The sequence below is a fragment of the Brassica napus genome, chromosome C6 (genome assembly GCF_020379485.1).
Source record: "Brassica napus cultivar Da-Ae chromosome C6, Da-Ae, whole genome shotgun sequence".
NCBI lineage: Eukaryota > Viridiplantae > Streptophyta > Magnoliopsida > Brassicales > Brassicaceae > Brassica > Brassica napus.
This window is the reverse complement of record NC_063449.1, coordinates 30,006,524-30,027,213: the sequence shown is the minus strand read 5'-3', so window position 1 is coordinate 30,027,213 and position 20,690 is coordinate 30,006,524. Positions and strand designations below refer to the sequence as shown.

The following is a 20,690-nucleotide window of genomic DNA, read 5'->3' as shown; positions in this document are numbered from 1 at the left end:
TTTATCCAAAAATACACAAAAGTATTGAAAATAACTAATATATTTAATTTATAATTTAAATTTAAATTATTAAAATAATTATACATATAATTATAAAATATTATTTGTAAATATATATTTGCATTTCAAATATCTTCGGATACTCATTCGGTTCTCGGTTCGGATCGGGTTGGGTACCAGTTTTTCGGATACATCAATTTAGGACCTATTTAATTATTTACCCCGGATCCAATCGGGTTCAAGACACTTATCTTCGGGTTGGTTTCGGGTCGGTTCTTCGGTTCCGGATATTTTGCCCAACCCTATTTCTTCCTTTGACATGCATGGTGACTGTAACATACTGGACATGTATATTCGTAGTATCTTTGTGAAAAAAAATTTGCTTGTAAATTTCAATACATGAGGTTTATCCTCTTCTTTTTTTTTTCATTTCAAAATTTTACTTGTAAATTTCAATACATGAGGTTTAATTAAAATTTTACTTGTAAATTTCAATACATGAGGTTTAATTTTTTTTTGTCATATAGTTGTTCTTATGGAAAATTATACTTGTTCTTAATGCTCTTTCTGAAAATGATTTATTTTTAATACACGTGGACAGATACCGTTTCAAATCTTTTAATACAAAACATCTTTGAAATGACAATAGTCAGGCCACAACTTAAAAAAAATTATTTAGCTGTAAAACCAGAAAGAAGAAGCTCTCTGAAACAAAACAACAAAGGGACATAGAACCGTGTAAAACCTAATCTTTGTCCTAGAGATCGTTTCCCATGGGTGTAAATGCAACGTTCTTGGGACTAAATAACTTATATGCAATAAAACCTGAAACAACAAGAGAAATCATGGATATCACAATGGCAGAAATGCTGGTTCCATCACTAGAGCCCTTGACAGTTGAAGCAGTGAGCCCCGAAGAAGAGCCTGAGGAAATATCTAGCGGTATCCAATCGCAGTTGATCGTGTAATGCCCTGATCCGTGCCACGGTTTGCTGTCCATTGGGTACCAGAATGCAACTGACATTTTGGCCGTTGAGCCAAGCGTGAACTGAACATCCTGCAGAAAAGAAGATGTTTGCCTTTAAACACATGCTATTCCGACTTAAAAGAGGTGTTTAGTAAAAAGAATGCTGATTCACAGACGTAAGAAGCCTTGGATTTTATGCTATGTTTTAGAGAAGGGCCAAATGTAACTCAACGTGGCTGATTCGAGTTAAGGATTAAATCACCTGTTGGAGACGGTCCATAGTCCTCAAAGGCCTTGAAAATTCGAAATAGTAAGTTCCTTTCTGGCCATTTGGCGTGTAAGGGCTGTCTTCCGCTACATATCCTGTGGAGAACTTCAAAGATAAGTAACCAAAGGAGTTGCCTAAGGCTAAGAGATGGTAATAAACACAGATCTCTAACGCAATCCTACTTTTATATCCAGTTAAAAGCATGATAATGTATTTATGTTTATGTGGATATGTAAGACTGACCTGATTGAGTAGTGAAGCTGCTGTGCCACCACGCTCCATGCCAATCGTTCTGTGCACTAGAATCATTTCCTGCCAGAAGAACATCCATAAGGATCACATATTTAAATTTTGCACATAAGAAAGAAATCGCTCTTCGAGGTCCCGAGTAGATAAGCTAGCATCCAACTAGACAACAAATAACTTATAATCTAAGGAATTTAAGGTCTCAGTATACTTGAGAAAACATATTAGAGGATTAATAACCTACAAAATCTTTAATAAATAATTGACGAGGGATAATCTACAATTAAGCTTCCATGAATTGAATTGAAGAAAACGAAAAAAGTAATTTATGTTCTTGGTTATTACGGTCATTATAGGGAACTTCTATATCATTAATTGCCTTGTGAGTTAAAATATAACACTCTCTTGTCCGAGACGAGAAGTACCTGAGGGACCAAGACCATCAAGGTATCGACAATGTGGATTCCAAGCATAAATGTCAACCAGATGACCAAATCTGTTCATATGGAAAAGCACAGAGACATTCAGTAAGAAAAAATAAACAGAGGTACAATAAGCAACTTGCAAAACAAATAAGGAACTGAACTAGAGTCACTGAATTGGTACAACATCAGATCAAATCACCTGTCACCTCCATTTCCTTCCCCGTTGTCTACTGGATTACCACCGTAAAGACGTCCTGGAATAGCATTTCCAATAGAGAAATGCATAATATCAACCTCGAAGCCTTTGCAAGCCTTGCTGGTACATGAGTCCGTCCCTTCTTTACAACCACCCATCTTATGTAGCACAAAGTTGGTTGACAATTAAAAAATCATGAATGTTAAATGAAAACTTCAACAAAAATACTCAAAGTCAGTTAGGAATCTTACTTACATCATGATAAGTAGCTTGATCACCAATTTGGAACATGAGAGCCACTGAAGGACACTTCTTGTTTTCACTGGATTTAAAGAAGAAGCAACAAGTTATGTAGAATCAATTAAACCAAGGATCATTTCAATATCATCTGAAGCAGTACATAAATGTATTTTGTCACCTCCGTATCTTGAAAATAAATAGACATGCCAGATCCCGGCAACTTACAGTGACGAATAAATTATAAGTTTCAATAATAATTCAAGCAAAATATTACTAATAGAAAATTTCATTGGAAAAGTCTTTCGTTGCATCAAACCCAAAGTTGCATTGGATAAATATTTACTATAATATTCCCAAGTGTTAAAAGCAGAGACATCTCCTAAAACTTGGGAACAGTTACTATAATACTCAGACACTATACGGTTCTGTTCACCTGTTCTTGGATCTTGCTATGGTTATGTGATTATGCACTTTAGTAACGGATAACCAAGTTAGAAAAGAAAAACACACGTACCCTTTGTCGTAAGCGTAATTTCCATCAATTTCCAGCATGAAGTAAACATCTCGACCATCATGCAATGCCTAGAAATATAGATCCACCCATTAAACGTTAGGACCGAACTAAAAAAAAAGCGATCCAACAATGAGGTCCGCATCATCACTAATACTCTGGTCAAACTCACCAAATAGATCTAGGCAGATCAGAAGTTTCAGCGCGAATCTCAAGAAATATATCCGACTGGAATCAAACACATTACCTTGACTGTCATCTGCCCGGCGGGGTATTCGTGGTCGGCGTCCGGATCAAGAGCGGGACGGAGAGGGAACTCGGAGCCGTCAATGTCCTTCCAGTCATCGTTGCGACCGTCGAGGGTGATGAGCCCCGGTCTGAAATCAGCCAAGACCTGGATCCCCGAGTCCGATTCACAGCTCCATTCGCCGGACTCCTGGTGCGACAGGACCGTCTCCGTCCCGAAGATCAAGAGCCACGCTACAATCAGAAGCTGAAGCATGCTTTGATTCTGCGTAAGATTTGACTTATCTCTCTGTAGGATTGGTTTTGGAGGAACACAGTTTGACTAACGAACGATTAGTTATCGGATTACTATTCTCCTCTACCACTCTTTTCGCTTCAGCTTGACTCTTCAAACGGTAAGCAAATCTCGACATCTGTATAACAGAGAAGATGATTATTCATATCGACTTAATGGGCTTTGATGTTTCTCATAATGGGCCTTTTAATATTGCTGTTATTTATAAACCAACGGCCATGATTCAGATCGGAGTCATCGCTCCGATACCGTTAAGCTCCGGTAGCTTTGGGAAAATGGCGGACAATACGAAGATTCGTCACTCTCTGATCATCTTCCTCGTGGCGATTTCCACAGTCTACAGTGTTTCCGCAGATTCGATAAAAGGCTGCGGTGGTTTTGTGGAGGTTTATCACTCTTTCTTACTTTCCGCTAGAAAGTCTTCCGCAGAAGCTAGATTTAGTTTAATTCAATACTTGTAAGCACTTGCAGGATTTAAGTACTGAGTAGTAGGATCGGATCTGGATTTTTTTTTTTCTGGTATGATGAATTCATTAACGCAGGCGAGTTCGTCTTTGGTCAGGTCTCGGAAAGGAGCAGATGGGAAGCTTGATTATTCTCACATCACGGTAAAGCATTCTTTTCTATCTGTTTGACTCTTTTCTTTTGGCGAGACTTAACTGATTTGTTTTTCTTGTTCACTCTCCAAAATAAAATAAAAAGGTTGAGCTTCAAACAGTAGATGGATTGGTGAAAGACAGTACACAGTGTGCCCCAAATGGTTACTACTTCATCCCTGTCTATGACAAGGTTTTCATCAAACACCTTCTCTTTCTTTCGTATGGGCCTGTGTTGTTCGATGAATCAGTTTTTACGTTTTATTTTCATAGGGGTCATTCATTCTCAAGATAAAAAAGGATGGTCATGGAATCCAGATAAGGTTTATCCAAAACCTCTTGTCATAAAAAACACCAGGCTTGTATGTAGCTACCTCTGACATTAAATTTGGTGTGGCAGGTTCCTGTTGTCGTTGACGACTCTAGTTGCAACAACAATGAGGATATTAACTTCCGCTTCACGGGGTTCGTTTTTTAGTTCATGAGCTTTGCTTCTTGTTTTTCATCTTGATTTAATAGGTAGCTAAGTCATGTCTCTGATTGTAATTGTTTATATATTGCAGTTTTACATTATCCGGTAAAGTCCTTGGAGCTGTTGGTGGGGAGAGTTGTACGATTAAGAATGTAGGTCCTTCTGATGTCAATGTTGAGTTATTGTCTTCCGATGGAGATCCCATTGCTTCTATTCTCACATCGTTAGATGGGAGCTACTTGTTCAAGAATATCATTCCAGGTAAGGAATCTCATTAAGCGTTCTGTATAATTTTTATTATTCTGTCCTTGCAATCAGTTGGAAGTTTCCATATTGTAGCATCAAATGAATAAGTGCATGTTTTCCAGGTGTCTTGTGATAATCATTTTCCGAGTCTGTCTAATTGGTTGCAGGAAAATACAGTATCCGTGCATCCCATCCAGAACTGCAAGTTGAAGTTCGCGGTTCACCAGAGGTCTCACATCTTTTTTGTTTTGTCTTCTCTTTAATAAACATTACCGTATCCTCCTGACCTACCTTTTTGCATTTGATTGCAGTACGCTTGACATGCCCCTTCTTTTTTCTTTTATAGTTTCTATTTATCTCTTATTTCAACACATTTGGCTTGGATTTTATACTCTGCATGCGAATACTTGAAGTATCTCTGGTTGCCTGTAGGTCGAACTTGGATTTGCAAATGGTGTGGTGGATGACATATTCTTTGTCCTTGGTTATGATCTCAAGGGGTCTGTTGTTGCGCAGGTAATCCATTGCAATGTTTTCTTTTTCTTTTGATGTTAGAAACCTCTTTCCATTCTCTGCTTTCGTGAGTACAAGAAATATTATGATCTTTATTGGAGACAGAGGTTGGTGTATCTGATAAGAACAGAGATGTATATTGATGAATAACCGCCCAACCTCCCACTCTTAGTCTCACAAATCGAGAACTAAGCCAAGTACTACTCTTGTATCTCCTAGAGATCACAAGCCACAACGTTCAGATAACCCGTAAACTACAAATGACCCAACTAATCCCTTTTATAATTCAAGGGATGTACACGTGTAACTCTTTTATTGTTATTGACTTATTCAAATGAAACTTCAGCTCGTTTACTTCTTCACTTCTTGATCTTCTGCTTCCTTCCTCCTTATCTTTCTCCATGTATACACTCTCAAGGGCATATCAGTATCTTTAAGTTGGTTGGGTTCTCTCCATCAAGCACTTGTAGCGTGTTCTCGGTTCTGAGTGTTTGATAGAATCCATTTTGCTTCCTTTTGTAGGGAAATCCAATCCTCGGAGTTCATATATATTTGCATTCAGATGATGTTTCCATGGTAGATTGTCCCCAAGGATTTGGTGATGCTTCTGGAGAAAGGAAGCCTCTCTGCCATAGTGTATCTGATGCGGACGGAATTTTCAGTTTCAAGTCCATCCCATGTGGTATAGTCGAATTACCCACGATCAATTTCTTTGATAATATTGTGTATTGTGCAACATAAGTTAAATGACAACGGAACTTGTTAAACTTTAAGGACAATTGAAATTTTGGTTGCATGATCCAAGTTTAGGCTGCTATTATTTTCTATTGAGCTACTTTTATATCACTTTGAATTTTTCTTCCTCAGGAAAATATGAACTGATACCGCATTATAAGGGTGAGAACACGGTCTTTGATGTTTCACCTCCTGTGATGCCTGTTTCTGTAGAGCATCAACATGTTACTGTTCCCAAAAAGTTTCAGGTCTGATCTGACAGAATACCTGCAAACTTTTATAACACTCTTTGTTTCTATATTTAGACTCTGCTTACATGTTTCTTCCTCTAAATATTGAACTTAATGCTCCTTTAGGTAACAGGATTCTCCATCGGGGGTCGTGTAGTTGACAGTGATTCCAAGGGAGTTGAGGGCGTTAAAATCTTAGTAGATGGTAGTCTAAGATCTGTCACGGACAAGGAAGGTTATTACAAGCTTGACAAGGTATACTTAAATGCCATTTCCAAGTTTATGCTTCATACCGTGTTCCAGACTTCCAGTTGTAAGCTTGGTAACTTGGATGATACTCAACTTCTCCTAGTGAATGTTTCATGGGTTCTGTAATCTAGAGTAAATGATTTGGCTAGAATGCGGAGGTCTCTGTAATCTAGAGTAAATGATTTCAAATATTTACCCTCTGTTTTTGCCTCCACCAATCCTTCAATCTCTTTTTTTCTCTGTCGTGATCAATCATTTAGACAGCACGGATGTAATGTAATGTTGGTTAAACTCCGTAGGTTACATCGAATCGATATACCATAGATGCAGTGAAGGAGCATTACAAGTTCGACAAACTGACGAAGTTCATGGTATCAGTCTTAGTTTTTTTTCTCCTTCTGTGTGGTGTGCAAAATTAATTGTTTCATAACTCGTTAAACTTGTTTGCCTAGGTCCCTAGGTCTTACCAAATATGGCTTCACTTCCAGACATCAGTGCTGTTTCCTATGATATCTGTGGTGTGGTGCGAATAGTTGGTTCTGGTCACAAGGCAAAGGTAAATACTTGTTCATAGTGGGCATATGTTGCTCTGTTGTTTATTTATGTCGTTCTTAACGTTTTATCATTTTAAATCCAGGTAGCTTTGACTCATGGACCCGCAAATGTCAAACCGCAAATGAAGCATACAGATGACAGTGGAACTTTCTGCTTCGAGGTTTGTTGATGCAAACATTCCCTCTAAATTAACTATATCATGCCGAACCCCCTAGACTTTTTTGGAGAGATACTCTGGCTTATGTGGATTCTTGTTGCTTTTTCTATTTGTGGATAAATTCTCTGTTTCTTACCCTATAATATTGCAGGTTCCACCAGGCGAATATAGGCTGTCTGCTTCGGCTGCAACACCAAAGAGTGCTCCTGAACTTCTGTTTTTGCCAGCTTATGTGGATGTTGCCGTGAAAAGTCCATTGTTGCACATCGAATTTTCTCAGGTAATTTATTGTGAATGATACCACTTTCTTCGAAGTGTTTCTATACCAGTTCAAAACATGAGATTAGAATGTTATACGGCGCACTTAGTCTCACATGTTATCCAATATATTGGTCATCAAATTGATAGGAATTGTTGGATGGAAAATATTTGTCCACCTGTTCAAGAGGCTTTTTTCTTCTTTTTTGGGTGTTGGTGTAGTCCCGAGTGAATGTGGATGGTTCTGTTACGTGCAAGGAGAAATGTGGTCCATCTGTTTCAGTGGCGCTTGTGGGAGTGGCTGGCGACCGTCAAAAGAAGACAGTTGTTTTAACTGACGAGAGCAATCAATTTCACTTTTCAGACATATTGCCTGGAAAGTATAGAGTTGAGGTGGGCAGTGCATGGTTTAATCTAAATTTCTTTTCTCGTGGGTACTTCTGTAAGAGATGGACAAAAAGTCCCATTACTAGATAAATACATTCATATTTGCTTGTCACGGTTGATTTATTTTAGGTCAAAAGCATTTCGCCGGAAACAGCATCTGAGGAAGACAATTGGTGCTGGGACCGTAGCTCCATTGATGTGAATGTCGGAACTGAGGATATCAAAGGGATCGAATTTGTCCAGAAGGATTAATATTGTCTCCACCCATGAGGTGGATGCTAAAATTCTTCATCCTTAGTGGGTTACCTACTAATTTAAAAATCAAGGTATTTCTTTGCCCGGTGTGTTCTCCATAGCTGTTTGTGTTTCTAAGCTCCGTCAGAACTCATTGTTTTCTTCATTTGTGGTATCTGCAGAAAGGTTTGCAGAAAATATGCGTTGAGTCACCTGGTGGGCATGAGCTTCAACTTTCTGACTCTTGCATATCCTTTGGGAGCAATTCAATAAAGATAGATGTCTCAAATCCCCAGGTTTGAGATTGTAATCTTGTCTCTCTTTAGCTCGTCCCTTGTTGATCATCTCTTTGCTTTTCTTTCTGTAGCCTATTCATCTGAGAGCAGAGAAGTACCTCGTTAAAGGTCTGATAAATGTGGAGTCTAGCTCAACCGAGATTGAATCTGAGTTGCCAGAGAATTTCATTGTTGATATTCAAGACAAGGAAGGAAGTGTTATCAACAGTATTTCTGCTAAACTTGCATCTGATGGGAGTGGTGTGTACGAGTACTATACCTGGGCAAATCTTGGAGAAAAGATTAGCTTTGTTCCTCGGGATTCTAGGTATATGATCTTCTAATTATGTTATCAAAGGATCTGTGAACTACATTTCAGTTTGAAGTAAAACGTTTCAGGAATGTATTATAGGAGATAACTTCTTGATTCTGTGATTGTCTTAAGTATCTTTGAAGCTATTATTCTTTTTAAGTTATAGCTGTTTTCTGTTTCAGGAGTAATGTGGGGAAGAAGATGTTGTTTTATCCGAAAGAGCTTCGTGTAAGTATGGACTAGAAGTAATGCTTGCGATAAAATATTCTATTATGAGCACATCAAACTGACTTTATGTTTGTTCTAATAGGCGGTAGTGTCAAATGATGGTTGCCAAGCTGCTGTTTCCCCATTTACTGGTCGACTTGGTCTTTACATACAAGGATCGGTCTCTCCTCCTCTTCCCGGTGTTAACATTAAGGTCTCTGCAGCAAAAGACAGCCTTATTTCTTCACTTAAGAAAGGCGAAGTAGCTGTTGAAACAAGCACATCACCAGATGGTTCTTTTGTTGCTGGGCCTTTGTATGATGATATACCATATGACACAGATGCTTCAAAGGTTAGTATATCTCTTCACTTTTCTTATTTTAGGTTAGATCCTCTAGTGACGACACACCAAAGGAAACAACTCTACCTGCGCATCAAGAAGCTCCACCAAATGTTTTAATAAACGATCAGGCGCTAGCTAGGGGAGCTATAATGGAAGAGTTACAAGAGGTTACTAGACAGTACCTGAGCTGCCCGGACCCAGTAGAAGCAGCAGCTAGGAGACAAAGAGTTCTATATGGGGACGCCAATGGAATGATGGAAGAAACAGTTGAGAGACTCTTGTCATCTGGGCAAGGAATCCCGACCGAACAGAGGAGACAAAGAGCAGCGGACAGCAACCCAGTCACACCTCCTCCGCTACATGAGAACCCGTTTCAAGCACCTCTCTTCCCAGACCCCTCTACTCCCTATACTCCGCCCACTAGAGAAGAGGAGGACTGGGGACAAGATCCGCGTTACAGTGATGTCCTCCAGATTGCGACACAAGAGACAACTGAATTAGAAGGGAACCAACAAACAAGAATAAGGTCAATCATTGTAAGCCCAGCAGCGGGAAGTACTGAAGCACAAACAGAGCAAACAAAGCAAAAAGAATCAGACGGAGAGGAGACACTAAAAGAGTTCCAGAACAAGGTGCGACGAAAGACAACTAGGACGGCAAAAAGGAAGCAAATAAGAGAGAGTCCTAATAATCTCAGAGGAGCTAGCTCAAAGAAGAGGAAGTTGTCACAAGTCCAGAACTCACCTAAAGGGGTGACAGCAGAAAAGAGGAAATCTAAAGGAGGCGCAAGGACAGAGAGAGCTACAGATAAGACAGGACCATCTGATGCCTCTAGGAACCCACCAATCCAATTAATCCCGGCTATGGCAAGGAAGAAACCGGATTTTCGGTCTCTTCCACACCAGGCTCCTTAGCCATTCTGAGCTGGAACTGTTGTGGGTTGGGGAACCCCATTACAGTCCAGCGCCTAAAGGAGATCGACCGCAGGAACTCTCCTGACATCGTCTTTCTCATGGAGACAAAAAACCCCACAGAAACAGTCCTTGAAGATCTAAAGTGGAGATACCCTGAGAAGTATTATGCTGTCCCTCCACATAGCCCGGGAGGAGGAGGACTGTTCCTAACCTGGAAACCAGACATAGAAGTTACAATCATCTCGGCAACAAAGAACTATATAGATACGACTATCTCCTACAAAGGACTGTCCTATCATACAACTTTTGTCTATGGTGAACCAGACCACACGAAGAGACTGGAAGTGTGGAACGAAATTTCTAAGCTAAATACAAGCGGCCCTTGGTTCCTAACAGGGGACTTCAATGAGCTCATAGATAATAGTGAAAAATGTGGAGGACCGGATAGAGCAGAGGGCACGTTTGGAGCGTTTCGATCTTTCTTGTCACAAAACGACCTATTCGATCTAAAGCACTCAGGAAGTTACCTATCATGGAGGGGGAGAAGACACTCACACTTGGTCCAATGCAGGCTAGATAGATCCATCAGCAATAGTGACTGGACCGACCTCTTCCCGTCATGCCGAAGCGTCTATCTCAGGTTCGAAGGGTCTGATCACAGACCTCTCATCTCATTCCTGGATACAACAAGGAAAAGAGGTTTAAGTATCTTCAGATACGATCGAAGACTTAAGGAAAATCAAGAAGTTAAGCTCCTAGTGAAAGCAACCTGGGAGGATTTTCCCTACCTACAAGTAGAGGACAGACTTTCCAGAGTAAGGCACGCCATATGCAGTTGGTGCAAGAAGCACCATGAAAATAGCAAGAAGAGCTTAGAAAGCCTCAAGAAGCAGTTGGATGAAGCTATGTCGGATCCCCTCTCGGACGAAGGCCTGATTCATGAGATCAATGTTAAACTTTTGAAACATTACAAGGAGGAAGAGGAATTCTGGAAACAACGCAGTAGGAACCTATGGCTAACATTAGGAGACTCGAATACGGGCTATTTTCATGCGATTACCAAGATCAGAAAGGCAAAGAACAGAATGTCAGTTCTAGAAGATGAGGATGGGATACCTCAATACGAAGAAGAACAGATCTCAACAGTCATCTGCAAATTCTACTCTGAGCTCTTCACGTCAAACAATTTTGATGGAACGCAGACAATCTCAAAAGCCCTGAAACCATGCGTGACCCAGAAGCAAAATGAGGATCTTATTAAGATTCCAACAACAGCAGAGATCAAAGAGGCTACCTTCTCAATCCATGCAGATAAAGCACCAGGGCCTGATGGCTTTTCAGCTAGTTTCTTTCAATCAAACTGGGAGGTGCTAGCCCCAGCAATCACGAAGGAGATTCAGAGCTTCTTCACCACGGGGACACTCGCACAGACAATAAACAAAACTTATGTCAGACTAATCCCCAAGTCATTGGATGCAAAAAGAGTAGAATATTATAGACCAATTGCTCTGTGCAATGTCTATTATAAGATCATCTCGAAGCTACTATCTCTACGTCTAAAGCCAGTCCTAAGCTCAATCATCTCAGAAAACCAGTCAGCGTTTATTCCAGGAAGGATCATCTCAGACAACGTTTTAATAACCCACGAAGTTCTACAATTCCTAAAGACCTCCAAAGCAGTCAAGAAATGCACAATGGCAGTGAAGACGGATATGTCGAAAACATACGACAGAGTAGAGTGGAAATTCATTGAACAAGTGCTGAGAAGACAGGGTTTTCATGAAATATGGACTAACTGGCTACTACAATGCATCTCAACGGTCTCCTATTCCTATCTCATCAATGACACAGTGTATGGTTTAGTACAACCTTACCGAGGAATACGCCAGGGAGATCCCTTGTCCCCATATCTCTTCATTCTGTGCGGAGATGTCCTTTCAGGCCTGTGCAGTAGAGCAGAACAGGAAGGCTCACTCTATGGAATCAAAGTGGCCCGGGGATGCCCTAGAGTCAATCATCTGCTTTTCGTAGATGACACAATGTTCTTCACGCAAGCCTCAGCAAAAAGCAGCAGGGCCCTGATGGCGATACTTCACGAGTATGGTAACGCATCAGGACAACAGATAAATACAGCGAAGTCAGCGGTCACCTTTTCCTCAGAAACGCCACCTGAAGTCAAAGAAGCCACGAAAGTAATACTCGGGATCAGTAAGGAAGGGGGGCTTGGTAAGTATCTAGGCCTACCAGAGCATTTCGGGAGAAGAAAGAAAGATCTTTTCACCTCAGTAGTCGACATGATTCGCCAAAGGGCAGTTAGTCTCTCCACAAGGCGCTTGTCGAGAGCAGGGAAGATGACAATGCTAAAGTCGATCCTCACTGCAATCCCAACCCACACCATGTCGTGCTTCCAAATCCCAGTCAGCCTCTGCAAAAGAATTCAAAGCGTGTTAACGAGATTTTGGTGGGACGGCCCAGAGGGTAACAAGAAAATGTGCTGGGTATCTTGGGACAAGCTAACTAAACCAAAAGCAGAAGGGGGGTTAGGCTTCAGAGACATACAACTGTTCAACCAAGCCCTCTTAGCAAAAGTGGCATGGAGAATCATCACAGTGCCTAATTGCCTACTAGCCAGGATACTAACAGGAAAATACTGCAAAAAACAGAGTTTCCTAAATGTAGCTAACCCCAGTGTCGCATCACATGGATGGAGAGGCATTCTCTGGGGGAGAGAACTCCTAAAGGAAAAGCTAGGGAAGAGTATTGGAAATGGACAGACTACAAGAGTCTGGCAAGATGTCTGGATCTCTCTGGATGATCAAGTGAAACCGTGTGGTCCAATTAAAGAAGCAGATTTAGACCTTACAGTAGCAGACCTACTAACCACGGAACTACAATGGAACACCAAGAGAATCAAAGAGGTCTTACCAGAACTGGAGGCACAAATAAAAGGCCTGCACCCGAGCGAACTTGGAGCAGAGGACAAGATAATATGGCAACCACTCCCTTCTGGAGTCTACTCCACAAAATCCGGGTACTATGCGGCAACTCTGAAGAGGCTACAGCCAACGACAAATCCTTATGTTCCAGAGGTGAACTGGATCAAAGATGTTTGGATGGGCTCGATCTCCCCCAAGCTGAAGCTCTTCATGTGGACAATCCTCCACAACGCCTTGCCCTTAGGAGAGAATCTGAAGCGAAGAGGCCTATTAGTAAACACCAAGTGCCCAAGATGCGATGAGGAAGAAACTACAATGCATATCTTCTTTGAATGCGATTTTGCTAAGAAGGTGTGGGAGTTGATACCTCTGAAGAATGCAGTTCACCTAGCTGCGGGGGAAACTTTACACGGAGCGATAAACATCTTCAGGAGACTAGTCTGCCTTCCCCCTACTGGAATTTCAGGAGACGTACTACCATGGGTATGCTGGATTCTCTGGACCTCCAGAAACAACCTCATCTTCGAGAACAGAAGATTCTCACCTGAGGAAACAACCACAAAAGGATTAGCACTAGCGAGAGAATGGAACCTAGCACAAAACAAAGAGAAAGCACCAAAGGAGGTACCCAAGATCACGCACCAAAGGAATCAACAAAAGGACGTGGGCCTAGACAGCAACGAGACCATCAGATGCACAACAGATGCGGCTTGGGAAAAAGACACCCAACGGGCAGGCTTGGCTTGGACTTTCGAAGGACAAGGACTCCCAGATCGGCTCCAAGGCTCCGCGATCCAACACTCCGTCAGCTCACCACTGATTGCTGAAGCAGTAGCGATGCGATCAGCACTAAGGAAGGCCCTGGCTTTGGGTTTCCACAAGATCAAGGCCTTCACCGATAACCTAACGCTTGTCAGAGCAATCAACAGCAACCTCCAGAGAAAAGAAATCGTCGGCATCATCCACGATATACGCATGATTTCCTCTGAATTTGCATCTATCTCTATCTCTCATATTCCTAGATCCGAAAACTTTCGTTCGGATTCTTTAGCTAAGGCGACCCTTCGATCGTCTCTTTGTTTCAACTCAGCTTTAGTGTTGTAATTGGGCCAGACCCAGACTTCTAGTTTTCTAATGAAAGTATTAAGTGAACAAAAAAAAAAATGTTTTCCTGATCGTGGCTTATATATGCAGCCTGGCTACCATATTAAAAGACTAGGACCATATTCCTTCTCCTGCCAGAAGCTTGGTCAGATCTCTGTGCGTGTTTTCTCAAAGGAAACTATGAGGAGGCAACGAGTGATATTAGTGGAAATTATCGGCTGAGAGGGTTACATCCAGATGCAACATATTTAATCAAAGTATCTAAAAAGAATGGCTCAGGCAACAATAAAATTGAACGTGCATCTCGAGAATCGGTTTCTCTCCAGGTTTGTTTCTGATTCTCCATAATACTATTTCATTCTTATAATCCGCAGTTTGAACAACAGAATAGACCTGACGTTTCATCATCTTCTTATAGATTGGTTATGAAGATATCCACGGGCTCGACTTTTTGGTCTTTGAGCAACCAGAAACGACCATATTAACATGCCATGTATGATAATTTGTGGGATTATGAGAGCTTCTAAGTGTTTTAACCGTGATGAAGCACAAGAACAAAGTAAGAAAGGAGTGAAGTAACCGTAAGTATTTGAAAGAGAAGAGAAATTTGTGAAATTAAGAGAATGAGAGGATTTGCGAGATTGAGAGAATGAAAGAAATGTTTGTATTGAATTGTATGTTTAATTGTGTAACATACATGGTGTATTTAAAGAAAACAAAAGCAATAAGCACTCAGTGGTGGAAGAATAAACAACTAGCAGTGGACTGGCCGCTCCTCCCCATTTGGTAAGTGATATGACCGCTCCTTTCACTTCCTCCACTACTTCTTTATTTAATCTTGCCGACATCTCTCTTTGTTTAATTCTTCATGTCAACACTCACCCTCAAGCTTGGAAAGCCATGAAGTATTCCCTCATTAAAATCTTTTCTTGGAAAAACCACTTGGGATAAAAAACCAAGCAAAGAAAAAAGAGTAGAATACTCCACGGTGAGGGGATCATTGACATGGAAGGTTTATGAGTCCAAGTCTTGGAAGAATGGACTCACAAACTTTGCTACTGGCCGCCTTGGTGAAGATGTCAGCCAGCTGATCCTCACTTCTTGTATAACATGGGAGAATCACTTGCTGCTCCACTGCTTGTCTGACCTTCTGGCAGTCTACTTCTATGTGCTTTGTCCTCTCATGAAAGACTGAGTTGGATGCAATGTGTATTGCGGCTTGGTTGTCACAGTGCATGGTCACGGGAGTGGTGATCTCAATTCCCAAGTCGCCTAGAAGCCCCTTTATCCAGATAAGCTCACTGGTTAGCTTCCTCATTGATATGTACTCTGCTTCTGCGCTTGAACAAGATACTACTTTCTGTTTCTTGCTCTTCCAAGTGACAAGATTCCCTCCAACGAATGTACAATAACCGGTGGTTGACCTTCTGTCTACTCCATCTCCAGCCCAATCTGCATCACAGTATCCTATCACCTCAGTGTTCTTGTTGCAAGCCATCCATACACCTTGTCCTGGCGCTTCTCTTAAGTATCTTTGAATCCTCTCCACCATGTTCCCGTGATGAACCTTGGGAGTTTGCATGTGCTGGCTCACTTGATTAACTGCAAAACACACATCTGGCCAAGTGATGGTTAGATACCAAGTGGTTTCCAAGAAAAGGTATCAAGTGAGCCAGCACATGCAAACACGCTTCTCTTTTTCCTTTGCTTGGTTTTTATCCCAACTGGTTTTTCTAAGAAAAGGTTTTAATGAGGGAATACTTCATGGCTTTCCAAGCTTGACACTCACTACTGTCAAGCTTGAGGGGGAGTGTTGACATGAAGAATTAAACAAAGGGAGATGTCGGCAAGATTAAATAAAGAAGTAGTGGAGGAAGTGGGAGGAGCGGCCATATCACTTACCAAATGGGGAGGAGCGGCCAGTCCACTGCTAGTTGTTTATTCTTCCACCACTGAGTGCTTATTGCTTTTGTTTTCTTTAAATATACCATGTATGTTACACAATTAAACACACAATTCAATACAAACATTTCTTTCATTCTCTCAATCTCGCAAATCCTATCATTCTCTTAATTTCGCAAATTTCTCTTCTCTCTCAAATACTTACGGTTACTTCACTCCTTTCTTACTTTGTTCTTGTGCTTCATCACGGTTAAAACACTTAGAAGCTCTCATAATCCCACAAATTATCATGGTATCAGAGCAGCAACACTCTTGAAACCTTTCTAAATTCCGCAAAATCAAAACTCTGTTTCTAGTTCTTGTTGTTCTTGGTATTCTTGCGGCATTTACCCAGAAAAAAAAACTTTACCTCTGACCAAGTAAATCCTCAAGATGGATAACAATAACAACAATAACAACAACCGCATCAGCATACATGTGACCCTGAAGGGGATTAACTACCTCTTGTGGGCCAGGATGGTGAAGATTGCCCTTGGAGGAAAGGGTTTGTGGAGTCATGTCTCAGCAGAAGCGGCTCCAAAACAAACCACCCAAGGAGAAGATGGACAGGAGATTGTGGTAGCTGCTGATGAAGACAAATGGGCTCAGGAAGATCTCATGGTTCTCACGGTGCTCCTAAGCTCACTAGAACCCGCCATCATGGAGTCTTACTCCTACTGTGAAACTACCAAGCAGCTGTGGGATACACTCTACAAAGTGTATGGAAATACCTCCAACCTTACAAGGGTCTTTGAAGTAAAAGGAGCTATCAATACCCTCAACCAAGGAGATATGGAGTTTCAGCCTCACTTTGGCAAGTTCCGGTCCCTTTGGGCAGAGATGGAACTACTCAGACCACATACTACCGACCCTGCCACTCTCTTAACCAGGCGTGAAGAGGACAAAGTGTTTGGACTACTGCTCACGCTTAATCCATCTTATGGGAGCTTAATCAAGCACATCCTGAGAGCTGACAAGTTACCTGACCTGGATGAAGTATGCGCTCAAATTCAGAAGGAAGAAGGCTCTGTGGGCTTATTTGGAGGCAAGGGAGACTTAAACATGGCACATCAAGCTGAACGAGCCGTGTCAAACAAGGCAGCTTACAAGCTAGATGAGAAGAAAAACCTGACCTGCGATCACTGCAAGAAGAAGGGCCACATGAAGGACAAATGTTGGATACTACATCCGCACCTCAAGCCCAACAAATTCAGGGACAACCGCCCTCAATACCAAGATGCAAGAGCCAACTTCTCAACTGATGGTGCCGAGCCAACAACACCAACCACCATGGGTATAAGCAACCTAGGTGTGGGAAGTGCTACTGCCTCCACATCAGGCTATGCCACGCCAAGAGCCAATCTAGATGAGACCATCAAGAAGTCTGACTTAACCAATCTCATCAAGGCTCTCAAGGAATCTGGTATATCTAAAACTCTTGGTATCTCCCTTAATGCTTCTCACAATGCAAATGGTTCTATGAATAATTTTAAATCGGCTAAGCCCTTAGTTATAGACTCTGGTGCTTCTCATCACATGATAAGTGATTTAGAACTGATTAAGAACATAGAACCGGCTTTAGGAAATGTGATGATAGCAAATGGAGATAAAATTCCAATAAAAGGTGTAGGTGAACTTAGATTGTTTGATAAAGAATCTAAAGCTTTCTATATGCCTACATTTGCCTCAAACCTACTGTCTGTTAAGAAAGTAACTAATGATCTCAATTGTCAAGTTACTTTCACGCCTAACAGTGTATACTTTCAGGATATTGATTCTAGTAAGTTGCTTGGCAAAGGTGTTACCAAGGGAGACTTGTACTTACTTGAGGACACAAGACCTGTATCTCAATTATCGTGTGTGTTTCATTCTGTTTCCGAATTCCCTAAAGATGAAATCTGGCATGCTAGACTAGGACATCCCCATTCTCGTGCCTTGAACATCCTGTTGCCTAGTATTTCTTTTAAAAATGAGTGTGAAGCGTGTATATTAGGAAAACATTGCAGAACTGTGTTTCCTAAATCAAAAACACAATATGAAAACTGCTTTGATTTGATTCACTCTGATGTGTGGACTGCTCCATGTGTATCTAGAAAACAACATAAATATTTTGTGACATTCATTGATGAAAAATCTAAATACACATGGATCACTTTGTTGCAATCTAAGGATAGGGTGCTAGAAGCATTTAAAAATTTCCAGAACTATATTACTAACCATTTCAATGTTAAGATTAAAATTCTTAGATCAGATAATGGTGGTGAATATACTAGCACATCCTTCAAACAACATCTAGCCTCACATGGAATCATTCAACAAACCAGCTGTCCTTACACACCCCAACAAAATGGTGTGGCTGAAAGAAAGAATAGACACTTGATGGAAGTGGCAAGGAGTATGATGTTCCATACAAATGTACCCAAGCGGTTTTGGGGGGGGATGCAGTAGTCACAGCCACCTACCTAATCAACCGCACACCTACAAGAGTCCTCTTTGATGCCACCCCATATGAGGTACTAAACAAATCTAGACCATCAATTGATCATTTGCGTGTGTTTGAGTGTGTGTGCTTTGTTTTGATTCCAGGAGAACTAAGAAACAAACTGGAGGCAAAGAGCACAAAGGCAATGTTCATTGGATACTCTACTCACCAAAAGGGGTACAAATGCTATGTACCAGAGACAAAGAGAGTCCTAGTATCCAGAGATGTTAAGTTCATGGAATCCAAGGCCTATTATGATGAGAAGAGTTGTGAAGAACTCAAAGATCTATCTCATTCTGCCTCGGACAGAGCTAACAACCTGAAGATTCTTATGGAAAGACTCGGCATTAACCTAGAAAAGGAACCAGAGAAAGGCCGGGACACTACTCCTTATAAAGAGACCAAGGTTCATAACACTGAAGACTCTCATCCTGACCATGAAGGGGGGAATGAAGATCAACCTGAAGAAAACCCAGTATTGTCTCATGATCAAGATGAGATGGGACAACCAGACACTGAAGCTCAAGAAGGAGAACCAAGCAGCATTAATGAACCTGAGCAGACACAAGTCCTAAGGAGAAGTACAAGGATCAGAAGACCAGCCTCAGATTGGGTTAAAAATGATTTTGTTTACTACAATGCTCAAGCTGTGGCACATCCAGAAAGTGGATATGCTCCCTAGCTCACTATCCAGAAGAACATCAAGTCTTTATGAGTTCATTGGACCTGGAATGGATACCAAGAACATATGCAAAAGCTATGGGAGATGATGAATGGAGGAAATCGGTGGATGATGAAATGGGGGCCATAGAGAAGAACAACACCTGGTATGAGACAGAACTTTCAAAAGGGAAGAAAGCCGTGACCAGCAGACTCATACATACCATTAAGTATCTTGCAAATGGGAAGCCAGAAAGAAAGAAGATCAGACTGGTGGCAAGAGGATACACACAAGTGTATGGAGAGGACTATCTAGACACCTTTGCACCAGTGGCCAAGCTTCATACAATCCAGATTCTACTCTCATTAGCAGTGAACCTAGAATGGGACCTTGGGCAAATGGATGTGAAGAATGCTTTCCTGCAAGGAGAACTAGAAGATGAAGTGTATATGAAACCACCTCCGAGGATGGAAGAAATGGTGAAACCAGGGAATGTCCTTAGACTCAGAAAGGCAATCTATGGTTTGAAGCAATCACCAAGAGCTTGGTACCACAAGCTAAGCACTACATTGAATGGAATGGGATTTGTGAAGTCTCAAACGGATCACACACTCTTCACTCTCACCAGCAAGCAAGGAATTATGGTAATTCTAGTCTGTGGATGACATCATCATCACGGGTAGTGACAAGGAGGGGATCAGTTTAACCAAGACATTTCTCAAGGCCGCATTTGACATCAAAGACCTAGGAGAACTGAAGTACTTCCTTGGCATTGAGATGTGCAGATCAAAGGAATGATTATTCATGTCCCAAAGAAAGTATACTCTGGACATATTAAAGGAGGCAGGAGACCTTGGAGGAAGACATGCCAAGACACCACTTGAGGAAGGTTACAAGGTATTGCGAGAGGGGGAGTATGAAGACACTCCATTTGAAGATGTCAAGAAGTATAGACGGATGGTTGGGAAGCTGATCTCCTCCTTGTCACTACCCGTGATGATGATGTCATCCACATAGACTAGAATTACCATAATTCCTTGCTTACTGGTGAGAGTGAAGAGTGTGTGATCCGCTTGAGACTTCACAAATCCCCTTCCATTCAATGTAGTTCTTAGCTTGTGGTACCAAGCTCTTGGTGATTGCTTCAAGCCATAGATTGCCTTTCTGAGTCTAAGTACATTCCCTGGTTTCACCATTTCTTCCATCCCCGGAGGTGGTTTCATATACACTTCATCTTCTAGTTCTCCTTGCAGGAAAGCATTCTTCACATCCATTTGCCAAAGGTCCCATTCTAGGTTCACTGCTAATGAGAGTAGAATCCGGATTGTATGAAGCTTGGCCACTGGTGCAAAAGTGTCTAGATAGTCCTCTCCATACACTTGTGTGTATCCTCTTGCCACCAGTCTGATCTTCTTTCTTTCTGGCTTCCCATTTGCAAGATACTTAATGGTATGTATGAGTCTGCTGGTCACGGCTTTCTTCCCTTTT

The 20,690-nt window shown here is 41.4% G+C and overlaps 3 protein-coding genes across 4 annotated transcripts; 2 read left to right on the top strand and 1 right to left on the bottom strand.

The window, feature by feature from the left end:
• Nucleotides 1-602: 602 nt before the first annotated feature.
• Nucleotides 603-3,533, bottom strand: BNAC06G18500D. Its single transcript, XM_013839700.3, has 8 exons — nt 3,101-3,533; nt 2,857-2,924; nt 2,358-2,424; nt 2,106-2,260; nt 1,907-1,977; nt 1,479-1,547; nt 1,230-1,330; nt 603-1,057 (listed from the first exon to the last, which is right to left on the bottom strand). The coding sequence occupies exons 1-8, from the start codon at nt 3,353-3,355 to the stop codon at nt 758-760; spliced, it is 1,086 nt and encodes a 361-aa protein (XP_013695154.1). The 5' UTR covers nt 3,356-3,533; the 3' UTR covers nt 603-757.
• A 79-nt stretch (nt 3,534-3,612) lies between these two features.
• Nucleotides 3,613-7,800, top strand: LOC106398091 (nodal modulator 1-like). The gene is made up of 16 exons (XM_048759823.1): nt 3,613-3,780; nt 3,937-4,002; nt 4,097-4,183; nt 4,242-4,313; nt 4,391-4,455; nt 4,554-4,723; nt 4,876-4,937; nt 5,141-5,224; nt 5,744-5,903; nt 6,089-6,204; nt 6,313-6,441; nt 6,735-6,806; nt 6,888-6,991; nt 7,073-7,150; nt 7,299-7,427; nt 7,556-7,800. The coding sequence occupies exons 1-13, from the start codon at nt 3,613-3,615 to the stop codon at nt 6,966-6,968; spliced, it is 1,332 nt and encodes a 443-aa protein (XP_048615780.1). The 3' UTR covers nt 6,969-6,991; nt 7,073-7,150; nt 7,299-7,427; nt 7,556-7,800.
• On the top strand, nt 7,628-14,708 carry LOC106399225 (nodal modulator 3). 2 transcript variants are annotated; one of them, XR_001279953.3, is made up of 8 exons: nt 7,628-7,798; nt 7,922-8,118; nt 8,209-8,322; nt 8,394-8,629; nt 8,797-8,842; nt 8,925-9,173; nt 14,209-14,444; nt 14,537-14,708. XR_001279953.3 is itself a non-coding variant. In XM_013839701.3 (7 exons), the coding sequence occupies exons 2-7, from the start codon at nt 8,059-8,061 to the stop codon at nt 14,338-14,340; spliced, it is 837 nt and encodes a 278-aa protein (XP_013695155.1). In that variant the 5' UTR covers nt 7,628-7,798; nt 7,922-8,058; the 3' UTR covers nt 14,341-14,708. The 2 variants fall into 2 exon arrangements, 1 of the variants encoding a protein (XP_013695155.1); XM_013839701.3 differs by having other exon boundaries at nt 14,209-14,708.
• Nucleotides 14,709-20,690: the final 5,982 nt, after the last annotated feature.

What these genes read in the sequence shown, in the direction of transcription:
- BNAC06G18500D (XM_013839700.3), bottom strand. Translation starts at nt 3,355, where the DNA reads ATGCTTCAGCTTCTGATTGTAGCGTGGCTCTTGATCTTCGGGACGGAG. An exon ending in AATTACGCTTACGACAAAGG is followed by an intron (nt 2,425 to 2,856) that starts GTACGTGTGTTT and finishes CTTTAAATCCAG; the next exon opens with TGAAAACAAGAAGTGTCCTT. An exon ending in GAAGGAAATGGAGGTGACAG is followed by an intron (nt 1,978 to 2,105) that starts GTGATTTGATCT and finishes CCATATGAACAG; the next exon opens with ATTTGGTCATCTGGTTGACA.
- LOC106398091 (XM_048759823.1), top strand. Translation starts at nt 3,613, where the DNA reads ATGATTCAGATCGGAGTCATCGCTCCGATACCGTTAAGCTCCGGTAGC. An exon ending in GGTCATGGAATCCAGATAAG is followed by an intron (nt 4,314 to 4,390) that starts GTTTATCCAAAA and finishes TTGGTGTGGCAG; the next exon opens with GTTCCTGTTGTCGTTGACGA. An exon ending in CTGTTCCCAAAAAGTTTCAG is followed by an intron (nt 6,205 to 6,312) that starts GTCTGATCTGAC and finishes ATGCTCCTTTAG; the next exon opens with GTAACAGGATTCTCCATCGG.
- LOC106399225 (XM_013839701.3), top strand. Translation starts at nt 8,059, where the DNA reads ATGAGGTGGATGCTAAAATTCTTCATCCTTAGTGGGTTACCTACTAAT. An exon ending in CTACTAATTTAAAAATCAAG is followed by an intron (nt 8,119 to 8,208) that starts GTATTTCTTTGC and finishes TGGTATCTGCAG; the next exon opens with AAAGGTTTGCAGAAAATATG. An exon ending in ATGACACAGATGCTTCAAAG is followed by an intron (nt 9,174 to 14,208) that starts GTTAGTATATCT and finishes TTATATATGCAG; the next exon opens with CCTGGCTACCATATTAAAAG.